Source organism: Falco rusticolus, chromosome Z (genome assembly GCF_015220075.1).
Source record: "Falco rusticolus isolate bFalRus1 chromosome Z, bFalRus1.pri, whole genome shotgun sequence".
Lineage (NCBI taxonomy): Eukaryota > Metazoa > Chordata > Aves > Falconiformes > Falconidae > Falco > Falco rusticolus.
In genome coordinates, this window is record NC_051210.1 from 59930095 (window position 1) to 59945301 (window position 15207).

The window sequence follows — 15207 nt, forward strand, 5'->3', positions numbered from 1 at the left end:
ATCAGCCTATTCCTCAAATAGCAAAGGACAGTTCCCAACATGACCATTGTTACCACTTCCACAATTGCTGTTGCGTCAACAATAGATCAGCTGGCAGCAACTCACAAATGATCATTCACCACAGCATACGGCAATGCAAGCAAGGCTGGACTCCCACCTCCATCAATTGAACATTGCTTTGGGTAAGTCATAGCTTTGCAGGGACTTGCGCTTCCTTGTGTGCACTCTCCCCCTCTCGCCTCTGTGCTCTTGGAAACAAAAGTTGTCAGGTGTTTGTGTGAACTGGCAGGCTGCCTAACCACCCTTGTCAAAACGGCTTTGCAAATTTGAGCTGAGCACCAAAGGCTTACAAAGGGACTGCTTCTACTTAATGAGCTCACTTGATACGCAAGGCATACAATTTCTCTGCACTCTTGGTTTCACTGAAGGGCTAGGAACATTCTGTATTTTGATAACAGTAAATCACCAACAGACCCCCACATGCAACACTTTAGCATTGTAAAAATTTGGAACACTGACATTCATGATGAAAAAGAACCCATGTGTTTTTTGTTGAGGCAAGGAGCAAAAGAGAGCTGAACGGTGCTGTGGCACAGCCTTGTGCCATAGGCTGATTTACTGCAAGATCTTAGTTGCTGTGTAACTGAAGTTGTGCCATCGTTGATTCCTGGTCTCAGCTTAGCTCTTAATGAAGTCAGTAAACCTTGCTCGCTTGGTCTTGCACTGAAGCAGGCTGGCTTAGCACATTACAAGTAATTTCTTTCTTTCTTTTTCAAAACCTGCAGCAAGTCATTGGATTCCTCCCACCTTTTGCCCACAAGAGCAGTACATCAGAAAGACAGCTAGTGAATCAGTCTTTCACAGTACTGTGACGCTGGTAAATCTCTAAGACAACAGCTCACTGAAGGTGAAAGTAGATGCCACTGATGCCTTTCCCTTGCTAACCTTTTCTCCCCTCCTCCTTCCCACCTTCTCATTCCAACCTGATCTGATTTCACTTGGGACCAGGGATGTGTTCTTGGGAGCTTTGCTGCAGGCAGAAACCAGTGTGGTACAGGGGACCTTCTCCTTGCCTTCTTTGCTTTAACACATTCCTGAGGGGGTGCAAAAACTCACCTGCCCCCCTGGCAGCTACCTCTGATACAGAGTTCTGCTCCAGAACAGGCTGCACCCAGCCCTCCCCACAGCTGGGCAGGTCTCCTGCTGCAAGGAGACCGCTGCAGTAGGGGTTGGCTTCTGCCCTTGATACTCAGACCAGGTCACAGGGTCCTAAAAGAGCATTAAGCCCCACATCACCACCAACCCTGCATGGCTGGGTCTCACATAGATGCAGAACGGCAGTGCTGCCAAGAGGCCTGTATGCCAGACATCATGTGGGCACATGCCTGGCAAAAGGCTGGACCACGTGAGCAGCCTCTCACCCAGAAACCTGCCTGTGCCCAGCCACTTCTCACCTTTCCCGGCACGGACTGTCACTCCCAAACTCTGCAGGCAAAGCTGCCCCATGGGTGTTCCCTCACCTGCTTCAGGAGAAAAATGCTTCATGAGCTGCAGCTGCTTAATGGTGCTGCTCAGCAGGCACACAGCTGGCAGCTCCCGACAACATAGGCCAGAGCACTCACCGTGGCTAAAATGGCCGGACAAGACAGGTGGAGGAGAGTAGCCTTCCCACTGGCACAGTTAGGGCTAAATGAGGACAGTGGCCAGATGCTGACTGGAAGCTCTGGGCTGTGTGCTTTGGTATTCGACCAGCTCAGCCCCCTGCGTGGCCCTTTAATACCACCTGCTGCACTGAAGGGCCTGATCCCGTATCAGCGCTCTAGCAAGCGCATCACCTCGTGGGCGTTGGTTAGCACCAAGTGGGATTATGGAGCATTTTGCTGAATCAGGCTAACCACTAACAGCAGACTAAAACGATTTGTGAACCTGGGCATTTGCACTGTGAAACAGTACATTTTTTTATGCAGTGTCTTCTTAAGTCAACAATCTTTAAGTACGTTAGGGATTGGACAACTTGTTGCCAACAGCACAGACCAGTCAGATTTGAGCTACAGCGTAGTTTGTCAGGCTAACATAAAAACCTGGTCTGCCTTTCTTTAAGGAAAGAAAAAAAAAAAAAAAAAAAGGCACTATGAATGGTTCCTACTGCAATGCCAAGAATAATATCGAGAGGAAATGTACTCAAGTGAGTCTGGAAACCATTTTACCCAGGAATGAAATATAATTGGGTGTTTTTCTTAATGGAGCACTAAGCTACATTAGCAAAAGCGATGTGCCTTCACCAACATGTAAGCATATATAAAAGCCTGTTTTCAGAGGAGGGAAAAGCCATTTTTAAAGCTATCTTGGAAATGTTAAATAGACCACATTTGTAGCAATTAATTCGTAACATTTTTCGTCTTATTTCTTCCAGAATGTATGTGTTCCTAGAACCAGCTGACAGAAAGACACAGAACAGCCCTAAAGATACCTATACACACACTTTCACCACAAGAGGTGTTAAATTTGCAAGCTGCCGGAGCAGTTCACCCCTGACAGCGGGCAGCCTCCTCCACACGGGGAAGCGCGGCAGGTTGGATGAGTTGCTCTAGAGGTAATAACCTGCTCACAGCCACCACCTTCCAGCAGGAGGGCAGGCAGGAGCAAGCTCACCAGCTGCCCTGGTAGCAGCAAGACGACAGAATCCCAGGGGTATCTCCTGCACTTGCACATTGTAGCCACGTGCACAAGAAGCCCACTATTTCGAGACTACAGAGAGCTGCAGCGCGTGCGACAGCCCCCTGCTCTGCACAGGCATCAGGTTGCATGCAGCGGTTTCACAGCCCCACCACTGCTGCTTGGCCAGAAGGGCTGACCACTTGTGTTTGCAGCCCACCTGCAACCTTAGGCACTGGAGGAAAAGCCAATCGCTGTGGCAGGTTTCCACGCTGTAGCTGAGGTAGGTAGCTTAAGGCTTCCTGTGCGTTCAGCAGACACATTTTCAGGATTCAACTCACTTTGCTATTTTAGGTATCTACTTTAAGGAGATGAATCACACCTAGCTCCCACCTTTCTCCACTAGGCAGAGAAGCAGCTCTGACTACTTCAGATGCAGAGAGCTACAGTTATTCAAACTGATCCCACCCTGGGCGTTATTAACTGCCCAGCTCCAAAACTCAGGCACATAAAATGCACCGGTAAAAGAATGGGCAAGTCTGAGTTGTCAGGCCAGGGATGACATCTTCCCCATAAAGGAGTCTGGTTTTGAATTCACCTTGGACAAGAATAAGGAAGCGTATGGCTATGCAGCCTCACTGGTGTGCATGACTGCAGACAGTGTTTGCTGTGATCTCTAGTCCCGTTGTCCTCTGCCGTCCAGTGAATGAAGTTACTTGGCCATCAGTTTGTTAAAATTTTGCTGTCAGACAGCGCAAGGCTCGCGTCTATTAAGATTAGAAAACCTGTGCTTCCCCACTCCCTCCTTCCCAAAAGCAGCTGCGGTGAAAGAAAAGATTAATACTGAAGAGCTGTGAATAGAATTTAAAATCTGACCTCATGGGTAGGCTAAGTTGTTCCAGTTTCTTGTTCTAGCAGTCAGTCATTTTTATTTCTTTTTTTTTTTCTTTTTTATGGCCAAAATAAACATTTTCACAAGGAAAAAGAAGAATGTTCAAAAAACCTGACATAACTTCCATAAAAAACACTACCAAAACTCCACTAAAAATCCAAAATTTTAATCTTGGAACAACCACCTTTTTACAAAGAGATCTGAAAGACTGAGTGTACATATTCACAAAAGCAACAAACTAAGGCATATTCTCCATAGCTGTGTTTATGAATTAAAAACTTTGAGAAGTCATGTGACACTATCTCATTTAAACCTTGTCAAGATACAGTCAATAAAAATTTTAAAATGTTTGACTTACTTTTACATGTAGTTGACTGTTGGTTTACACAATTACCAAGAGTATGAGCTAGATTAATTTCAAATCACTGAAACAAATACTCTGGTAAAAGCATGAAGCTTAAACATTATTTTAAAGTACTCATTAGAAATGCAAAATTTCAATTATAATTAAGAAATGTTAAAGACACTACATTCCTTATATATCAAGCCTGAATGTATCTTTTTTGTACAGTATGCACATAATTGTCTTTATAAATACGAAATAATTTATCTATAAATATCTCAAACATGACTAGTAGCTGAAGGGAAGCTGAAAAACTATTTCAATTTGGCCTGAAAAATTTAAAAAACTTAACAGTCATCCCATACATACAGAACTCCGATAGCTCTATCCCAAGGGCTGCCATTTTGGCCAATATCCTTTGACTCATTCTCTTCACACCCACTCATGAAGCACCTGCCAGTACATTGCCAGTAAAGAATTATGGCATCTCTCCTGTAATGGAATAGTCTCTAGAACTAGCAAGGCTGCTGCTAGAGAAAACTTAATGAGACATAAGTACCTTAATTAAACAGAAGAAATATGTGCTGTAATGTGTTACAGTTAGCAGAGATAAAAGAACTCTTGAACTAGACTGTCAAACAACAAAAATATGGATGTTCTTTATTTAAGTTTTCGAATGAACTCTATAGTGTTTATAAAAAATAAGACAAAACTATTACGAGACATCTGTGACAAATTCCAAAGCCTACATCAGCTTTCTTATAAGCCCCCTAATCAGTTCCTTTAAATCCAGAGCCACAGTACGTTTGTTAGTCAAGTCTCTTGTCCTGACAGGAGCTCATCAAACCTCTCCATCTCACGACCAGCCTTTTGTGATTTTGACTTAACGGTTTCATGGCATGTGATACTGTCCTGTGCACAGGTTCAGCCTGTTTAACACAGGACTCATACCAAGTACATGTTAAATGTCAGTATGGTACATCATTGTACTCCCCACAGCACACACACTTTTCAACAACCCTCCTTGAAGTACAACACAAGTTTTCAAAAATACAGCCTTAAAACACAAAACCAAGAAGTGTTAATAGAAGTAAAATTTTAAAAAAGTTTTAACTTCTTCTCATTGCTTTTCATTCCTCAGCTGCCATGAATCACAGAATTGTCAATGTTGGATGGGACTCTGGAGATTATCTAGTCCAACCAGCTGCTAAAGTAGTTCTCCTAGAGTGGGTTGCACAGAATCACACCCAGGCAGATTTTGAATGTCTCCAGAGAAGGATACCCTGCAACCTCTCTGGGCAGCCTGTTCCAGTGCTCGCTCACCCTCACAGTAAAGAAGTTCTTCCTTATATTTAGATGGAACTTCCTGTGTTGCAGTTTGTGCCCGTTGCCCCTTGTCCTGTTGCTGGGCTCTACTGAAAAGAGCCTGGCCCCAGCCTCTTGACACTCACCCTTAAGATACTTGGAAAGATCCAATTTTCTCCAGGCTAAACAGGCCCAACTCCCCCAGCCTTTCCTCAGAAGGGAGGTGCTCCAGCCACCTCACCATCTCTGTAGCCCTTGCTGGACCCTCTCCAGTAGTTCCCTGTCTCTCTTGAACTGGGAAGCCCACCACCAGCCTCACCAGGGCAGAGCAGAGGGGGAGGATCACCTCCCCGGACCTGCTGGCCACGCTTCTCCTAATGCCCCCCAGGATCCCACTGGCCTTCTTGGCCACCAGGGCACACTGCTGGCTCATGGGCACCTTGCTGTGCTCCAGCACTCCCAGGTCCTTCTCCGCAGAGCTGCCTTCCAGCAGGTCAGCCCCAGCCTGTGCGGGTGTGTGGGGTTGTCCCTCCCCAGGTGCAGGACCCTACACTTGCCTCTGCTGAACTTCATCAGGTTCCTCTCTGCCCGATTCTCTGGCCTGTCCAGGTCTCACTGAACGGCAGCACAGCCTATTGGGTATCAAGGAAGGGCAACATTTCATTCTTTTCCTAGTCTTTTCACCAATTTTGCAACTGGACTTTGTAATTTTCAGACAGACACAAGAGCACACCCACTCACATGTTGTAACATGATTACAGCAAAATCAAAAGCCACAAAATAAAATAATGGTGAGCATTCCATAAGTGGAATTTTAACTTTTGGTCAACATTTCTGCTAGGCTAAAGGCAAAAATATGCTATATAAAATCACTTTAACAACTGCAGAAAAAAACCTCTTGTTTAATTTAGCCTCAGCTTCATGTGTGGTCAGCCTGAACTATGCAATTTCCTAAAAGAACAATTATATAGTAGATTGTAAAGCTAAATTTCTTCCCTACTTGTATTCATTAGCAGCTTCTCCCCTTGCAAAACAACATTCATGTGAAAAAATTTACTGTGGCACTCAGAACAGTTGAAGGCAAACACACGTGTACGAGCAACAAAAGCTGTCAAGGTGACAAACGATTCAATGGACTGCTTTCTTCGCCACCTGCAGCAAGCTTGAGTGTTGTTAGCTTTCGAGGGGGGTGCTGAGGACTCTTACGAAGGTTGTCGTCCATCTGCAGAGAAATAATGAGAGCCGAATCTGGCACACAGTAGAATATAGATTATACAATTAGCCTATCTGTCAAGGCTGCCATCATTAATGCTGATTTGTAGTGGTTTGGGGAAGGGGGGGGGGCAGGGGGGGCAGTATTTTTTACCCTGTTATTTCAGTCCCAGCCAAAACTGATACTTTGGTTCCTTTCCACTCCTGAACACTTTTTCCACTCCTAAATACATGCTTGTGTTAGAGCTGCTATTCATTCCATTAGCATATGTTACATCAAACCCAGGGCAAACAGATGTGCTTCTCCTCAATCGTTTCACCAAGATTGCTAAAGAAAGCAACACTGGACCTTCTTCTAAGAGGTCAAAGTTTCAATTTGGTATAATAGCCAAATGCTGCTAGAAAGCATATAAGTCAAACTGCTAACATCAATGGATGCTTTTGCATGTTCGTTCAGCAACTTGCAAGAACAAACCTTTTTCAAATTAAGAATGTTCTGGAGGCACTGGGTGAATTCAGGATAATTACAGATTTCAAAAAGTATTTAATAAAGAACTTGTTGTAAGCCCTTTTCAAAGACAGGTTAAAATTAAGCTCTGAATATAAAGATTTTATATTTTCATAGCAAATCAATCTAATACTCTGTGCATAATGTGCTATCAAAGAGTCTAGTTACTACAGAATAAACAGTCACAGAAGACAGCACAGGGGAGATCTCCAGAGGCTGTCTAGTCCATCCCATTTCCTCAAGGTAGGACCAGCTTTACCTAAATCATGCCTGACAAATATATGTGCAACCCATTCTTTAAAACTTCCACAGCCACACTTCAAAACCACAAAGAGGAGATACAATCAATACATAATGCTACAAAAGCTGATCATAGTCAATGATCTATTTCATACACTAATCTTTTTTTCAGGAAGAAATGCCTTCCAACCTTCAGGTTAAAAGTCCTCTGTCTGCATCAGAAGACTAATTCTCCCCAAGTGTTTTTCACACAGGTTGATAGGTGCTGAACGAGTGCTTTAGAAACAAAAAAAACCCCAAAGAAATAAAAGCTAGATGTAGAACAAGCAGGACAAAGTGTGACTGTAGGTTAGGGACTACAGCATTCAGCTGGGAACAAGGAGAGCTGGCAATCAGTCTTAACTTGCAAGACCATTTCCGAGTTTTGATCAAAACATTTGCCTCCTCCTTTGCTGAAATGTACACTTGCAGAAAGACACCCTTCTTTTGTTGATATGTGTGCTTGCAAGACAATGTTCTTTGGATTGTAATAAAAATACTTTTAAAGTACAAGGCTTCATTAATTATTCCTTTCAAACGACATATTCTTCCTGCCTCTTACACAAAGTAACTCTCTAGAAAAAAGCAATTAAAGTGTCCATTGTACAGTTGCAGTTGACATGCAAGAATATCTGTGAACAAGTAACCACAATGAAGCAGGAAAATTAGAGACTGAAGCAAAAGTAACCTTTTCAATCAAGTTGGATTCTTTATTTACAAGCTGTGTGAGTTTCTGCAGATTAGCATCTGCTGTATCCTGTCCAGCCGGAGAATGGCCTGGAGAGTGAAGGCAGAAAGATGAAGAGTGAAAAGGTATTTACAAAAGCTTTGAAACCCTTAAAAAATAAACCCACATTGGAGAAAAAGTTCATGCGCTATTTTTATCTGAAGAAGAATTTAAGTGGAAAAGCCATTCCATGTGAAAAAACCACAAGTACTAAGCATGAGCCATAGCACAGATACAGGTGCATTTTGCCAATGCTTGTCAAAGTTTAAAACTGAGTATTAACCCTTGCTTTTAATTTTCAGTCCCTCCTGCACAACTCTGGAAGTTTCTCTACCTCATTTCCCCACAGAAGCTCTAGCATAAACTACGTAAAATCCAATTCTGCCTTGGTTCACAGGTGGAATCCTGGAGTCCTAATTCAAACAAGACTACACATGACAAAAAGGGGAAAAGAAACACAGCTTACCTAAGACAGTTAACCTGAAGTAGCAAGTCAAAATATCATCACAGAATCGACACAGATTGGGAAGCTGCTTCAAATGCTCTTGTAATTGTACTCTGGGGAAGCACACTTTATAAATTGGTGCAAGGAAACCAAACACAAAGGCATCCAAGGTGGTAGGACTGAAAAGAGTGACAAAACAAAAGCGACTGAGGTAAGACGTTAAGACCTCTACAACTCAACCATTTTCTGTATATGTCAAACATAACTCAGGACAGGAGACAGTCAGCTCTTCTGGTATTCTATCTTTTCATATCAATCTGGTAAATGCTTTGTACAGATTGATTTCAATGCCTCTGAACAAGAGACATGCTGGCAAGCTGAAACAGTAACTTCAGCATTCAAAGGCAGCCATGCTGTCATGTACACTGACAAACAAGCCACTCTGAAACACATTTCTGACACCACAAAAGCCAAGCTGTATACCAGGGGACCAGGCTCCTCTCTCATGAAGTGGTCCAACTTCAGTGGCTGAAGAAACAGATCATCCTTTTTAAGCCCTGTGGGTGCTTTGCTGTTGGCAGTACCTGCTTCCTGCTCTGTGCACATACCACAGGAAGAGGAGTATTCCTGGACCAACATCCTCCTCCCATGAAGGTAGTGGTAACACCTCAGGCTTAAAGCATTTCTTCTATGTATGAGCACAGGAGGTGACATTCACTGGCTAGAAAAGCATTCTGTAGCGCTACACTAATTCATCAGGCACCCCACATTTTCTTAGCAGCTGTGGGCAGCATCCACTTGTCTGTGGAAAACACAAGGTAAGGAAGACATCACATTGCCTTAGTCTAAAGATCTCATTTGTGCCCTGTTTGCTCATTCAGATTTATCTGAAAAGCACAAGTGTGAGACATGAAACTACTGTGCAGCACTTTTAACCTGCTCTGGCAGGTTAGAAAAAAAATTAAAATTACATGTAAAGTGTTCACAGAGTCATGTGGCATCTGTTTTATCAGTCATTAAAAAAAAAAATAAAAAGAAGTCACACTCACGTATCCCCAAAGAAAAACTGAGATGTTCCCAATCTCTTCGACAGGAGATTTAGGCACTCCTTGGCATCCCTGTATATCTGATGAGACACAAGACTGTCTGAGAGCCCTAGGTGTAGCAAAGCTAGTAGCACAGCATTGTTCATCGTCTGACAGTGTGCTAGGCTGTTTCAGTTCTTGCCTTCAAAAGCATCAACTTACAAATTCTTTACTACAGAACACACACCTGTGCTTCTACTTCAGTGAGACTGTAGAGTGGAGGCCCTCCTCTGGTCAGCAAGATCCTGTTCAGCGCTTCCCTGGACATCCTTCCAGGCAGATACAAACTCAGTGGGAAGGCAATCCTTGAGGCAAACCATGGCTTTGTCACACTGCAGTAATTTTCAGCCTCAACCCAAAAAGTGTGCAGCTGTATCAACACAAGGGAAAATATGACTGGAATTTAAGTAAGAATAGCATGTATCTCTTAAAAGTTTGATGCGTATGATCTCCGTCAGAGAAGCAGAAGCACCAGGAATTACTGTAATTTAAGGCAATCAGGCTCCATAAAGGATTATACTAACCCTTTGACAGTAGGAGTGTATAATTAAGGTAACAGCTACCTTCCACCCAAAGAAAACCAAGAAAGATAATACATAGACCCATAACATGTGCCTAAACTATATTACATGCTCATGTTTATATATGTATATACCTACACCCACACTCCTACACACACCATACATAGAAAATATATGACAAAAAAGTGGCAGACTTACAGGATCAGGGTGAACTCTCCTAGAATTTTTCTATTTTGTTTATATCAATCTTAAATAAAAGATACGATGAAATCATGAATTGAAACCTAGGGGGTCAGCTGACGACACTAGCCTATGATACCATCCCATCTGAGTATTTTTTCCTGTGCAACTGAAGGCAAAGTCATTTAGCAGATCCAATGTCTGGGATTTTTACCTCTAAGTACTTAGACTAAACTGGTGAGGGCTGTGGCCTTGTGCTACTTAGAACTGAAAAATGAAACTACTGATGGATATCTTAATTTTCTCAAAAGTTCTAAATGAACAGTTCAAACGGCTTCCACAGTTGCGCACCCACACATCAGACATAGCAATCTTACTCAAAGCTTTTTCAAAAGAGTCAAATGAAACAAAAAAACAGCTACAATAGCTTTTTCAGGATACTGTTTCCCAAAAAAGGATTAAAAACCCCACATTCACAGGTGCCCTTTTAAAATGTTTCATAAATTCATCACTATTACTTCACACCTCACAAACACGCACTTCTTTCCTTTTCAAAAGCTAGGCAGTTATTTCCAAAATTGCACTAACAAAGCCAATACATTCCAGCCAGGACTACAGCTGACAGACTTCAATGTCTCTCATGCTGGGCACCTCTTGTAGCATTCCCTTCCAAAAACTCTGACCATTTTGAAGTATTTCTCAGTATTTACCAGAGCAGGAAGCAGCTTTCTTCAAGTAGTGCATATATGCCAGTGTATCAGCCTTGTTTTGCAGACAATTCATAATCAGCATTATATTTCTATGAATTAAAAAAAAACAAACCAAAAAACAAAACATGACAACATACTACAGTGTTCCACAGAACTTTCCAGAAAGATCACCAACACAACCTAAAGTTGCTTCAAACTAAACAGCTATCAGGTTAGTACTGTAACAACACTTTTTAGGACGAAAGCACACGCTCACTAGAATTTCTTACTTCTTCAGTCCAGCCATGTCAAACCTCCTTGCATCTCTCTTTTTCCACCTTCCCATTCCTAGATTTTTGGGCCCTCGTATTTTCAAAATAACTCATGTTTTCTTCCCATTGCTTTCCAAGCAAGTATCCAGAGATACAGTGGCAATTTTTCAGTACTTGGGGATGTAGCAAACCCCTGGCAAGTCCCCATCTTTATTTTTGAAGAAGCATCTGGCATTTAAGTTGCTGTAAGCATTAAAAAAGGCAAGCCATCCCACTTTTTGCTTTTAATAACCATTCTAAAAGCTCAGAAATTGGATGCTAACAACATAAGAGACCAAATGCACAGCTACCTAAATTAATGCAGTTACAGCTGACTGAGCTTTTAATTCTGACACAGGATCCTTTCAAGGTATCCTTTTGGGGGGGGCAGAGGAGATTCACTTCATTAATTTAGAAACAAAGGCTCAGTGCTGACCCTTAAACATCTGAAAAACAAGCGTATTATTGTTATACTTTAACTCAAAGAGGGTTTTTCTTCACCAACATTATGAAACTTCTGAAATTTAAAACAACTGTCTAAAATCCCATCTCAAATGCACAGTTGTAAGATCCTGTTTTTCTCCCCCTAAAGATTCAAAGTTTCAATAAGCCCTCTTGATTAGGCAGGAACTGAATTTCTAATGTAAAAGCAGAATAGTGGGCTGGAGGACCATCTTAGAAATAAAAGATGATGATGCCATGTTTCACTAGACATTTTTATTCTTTGTAAATAAAACATTAAAGAGATCTGCAAAAGACAAGCAAGAGTTGACTATGCAGTAATATGACGAGCATCAAGAAATGCTTGCAGACATTTTTATGCTACAAGCTACAGAAAACCTGCATATGTTAAAAACACTGTATGTATTATCCTTCAAAAAAGAGCACTTGGAGACAATTACCTATTAAAGCAGATAAAATCACAGACTTCCCAAACGCTGATATCCTAGGTCTCCAAAGCCATAATAATTTTAACATAATGATGTTAAAAGTGTTATAATTACAAGCAAAGGTGCTCAGTGAAAAACTGCTCAATTAAGACCAGTTAGTTGTCCTTGTCAATGAACAGTTTTCTTGTGCCTATTTTTAAATCTTCCACATAACTAACAATCAAATTTTCAAACAGTAATCTGTTACCCACCATTCTGCAATTCTCTGGCATACATGAAAAACAGGGAAACACCGGGTCTGAACTGAGTTCCAGATTTTCAGAAGCCTGTATCAATGTATATGGGGACATGCTGAGTCACTACAAGGCAGAGAAAACCAATCTTCTGAAAGAGCCCCACCTGTTTTCTTAAGAAGTTTAGTATTTTTGCTGGCTGAGAAATAACAATGTCTTCTGATATCAGGACTGGTACATCTCCTAGAAGGCATAAATAATAAAGTCAACAATTTATATGAATGAAATCTAACATAACTAGAAGGCAATCAGTCACTGCATCCACTTTTCCTTTTCTCCATAGCATGCTCTGATCTTCCTAAACATATACACATAAAATAAGCTTTACATAGCAGTGCAGTTCCACTACACTCACAAATATGTTTAGTGTATTGTGGCCTTCACCGACAGCAATACACAAAATCAGGCCCACATCAAATCAGACTGAAGGCAACATTTTCTGCTAGATATCTGATACTTCGAGAACCAGCCTATTTGTCTGGATTTCCCATGTTCATCTTAAGAAAAAAATTCCCATCCAGTCCAACTGCCCTCCCAACCCATTCACCTCTGGGCCTCTCCTTTCTTGTACTCTAATTTTTCCCAGCCCTTCCCCTCTAAATCCATTTTAACCACCTGTTTCCCCTAGCCTTGCTACAACCACTGCCCAAGCTACCACTGCATACCCATCAACTTTTCCAGCACCAAGTATGTCACTTCTGCCTAACATGATTGTGCTGCTAAATACGATTAAAGTATCGATTATCAGTAACACTTACTATTTCAAATTTATTCTTTTTTTTTTTTTTAATGGATTTAATGTATTTTGGCTATAACAAGTCAGAGAACTTTTGGCAAGTACACCCTGCTAGTTTTGGTACTTTCTGCTAACAGAAAACAATAGACCGAAAAATAAAGAGTCAAAGGTGCAACTTCTGCATGGATACAGTAAAGCCTAAGCTGACGATGTGTATGTGTAAATGACAGTACTTTAACAATGCAGTGATTTTACCTCTCGGGAACACACCAAGACAGTAACTTAAATGCCAAGCAAACAAGTAAGAATAAGCAGAAGTATCCAACATGAAGCAGTCCTCTGTGATACGTTAGTTTCAACTTCTCTGGCAACTAAGCTGTTAGCTGCCTTTTCTGAGTGCGAAACACTTAAGACTTACTTTCACTAGGCCATCACTTTAAGACTGCCTGACAGAAACGAGGTATGTATTGGCACCAGTGCTTTGTCAACTCTGCTGCTTCAGCCATACACATTTAAACGAAGTATCTTTTGAGACACCTTATTTATGTCCTCCATTATTTTACTCCCACAAATTCATCACACTTAATCTTGTACAGGCATTCACTGATGTATTGTGAAAGCAGGTAGCCTTCACTGGGCTGGTTACACTCATGGACATAAAACCCAAGCAAACCCAGGAAAAATGCAGAAACTGGAACCTTAATTTATAACGTGGCTATGATTAAAAGAACAAAAACCGCAACGATGGTACCTTTCGGAGCTCTCCAAGAGTTATTTATAGTATTCACTGTCAGGGGAGCACCAGAAAATTTGGCGTAAGCCTGCAATAAAGATTGTGGGGAAACAAATCCAGCCGCTGCGTAAGTGGAAGACGGCACTTTTAGAAGTTTCAAGCAGCTGCGGGCACTGAAGATCGACTAAAAGCAAACGCGCCTACCCCGCGTTGGCCTTCAGCCGCTCTCTGGCGCCCTGCTGCGCTCCCGGGCAGCGCCGCCCGCTCAGGCCGCGGCCAGGCAGCCCCGGGAAGGCGCGACGCCCTCGGGCAGGGCCGCAGCCGGGCCCGGCCCCGCGGGGACGGAGGCAGCGGCCCGCGGCGAGGCGGCTCCCTCGGGGGCAAGCGCCGGGGGCCGCCCCGCCCCGCCAGGCCGCGCCGCGGGCCCCGCCGCCGCGGCCCCCCTCGCCCGGCCCAGCGCGGCGGCTGCGGCGGGCCCCTCGCCCTGCACAGCCCGGCCTCGGGGCGGCGAGGGCGGGTGCGCCCTGCGGCGGCGGCGCCTCGCCCGCAGGGGGAAGAGCCCGCGGCCGGCCGTGCAAGCAAGCCCCGGGGCGCCGTCCCGCCGTCCCTTCCTCCCTCCCTCCCGGGGCGGCGGCGGCCGCCGGCCGTTACCATGACGGTTAGCGACTCCGGGTGCAGGGACGGCAGTCCCCAATCGCCTCCCCAGCAGCTCAGCTCCATGGGGGCTGCCATCTTGTCCGCCGCCCGCGCCGGCCCGGGAAGCGCGGCGCCGCTGTCCCTCGCACGGCGGCGCCCGAGCGCCCCCGGCCGGGCCGCGGGGAGGCAGAAGGCGGCGGGGGCGTGCGCGCCTGAGGGCACCGGCGCGGGGGCGGGCCCTGCCCCGGGCACCGGCGCCGAGGCCGGGGGGCCGCGGGCTGGGGAAGGGCCGTCGCGGCCCGGAGCTGCCGCCCCGTGAGGAAACGCTGCCCGGCCTGAGGCGCCGCCGCTTTGCTCGTGGCACACGGCAGCGTAACGCCTCGCTGCACCCTGCTCCCAGCCGTGACTTTCGACAGGAGAATAAAATGCGGCTTTCGACCAAACGTGAGGCGCAGTCGTCAGCAATTTGTCCTTAAAAATAAGGAACTCTGATCATATGGTACCGGTTTTGTCCAGGTTATAATAACAGCCTATTCAGCGGTTGTTTTTTTTTTACTGTGGATTTTTAAAGGCATCTAGTTGTCAGCCGTTTCATTTCAGTGTTCGTGCAGACACACCACTGCACATCTAAGTACTATGTCAAGTAAAATGTTTCCATCCTTCCCACACAAGCCCAAAATATCACACGATGACTTCAAAAAAACCCTGCACTGACCACCCTTACTCAGGTCCTCCATGCGCAAAGGGATGAGGAAAGCTTCATCTGT

The 15207-nt window shown here is 44.1% G+C and overlaps 1 protein-coding gene across 1 annotated transcript; it reads right to left on the minus strand.

The window, feature by feature from the left end:
- Positions 1-5932: 5932 nt before the first annotated feature.
- Positions 5933-14602, minus strand: MTX3 (metaxin 3). The gene is given in 10 exon segments (XM_037373477.1): positions 5933-6417; positions 7883-7971; positions 8388-8545; positions 9416-9492; positions 9639-9821; positions 10863-10882; positions 10885-10951; positions 12442-12518; positions 13823-13892; positions 14456-14602. Coding segments are annotated over 10 exon segments (933 nt in total). The 5' UTR covers positions 14537-14602; the 3' UTR covers positions 5933-6306.
- Positions 14603-15207: the final 605 nt, after the last annotated feature.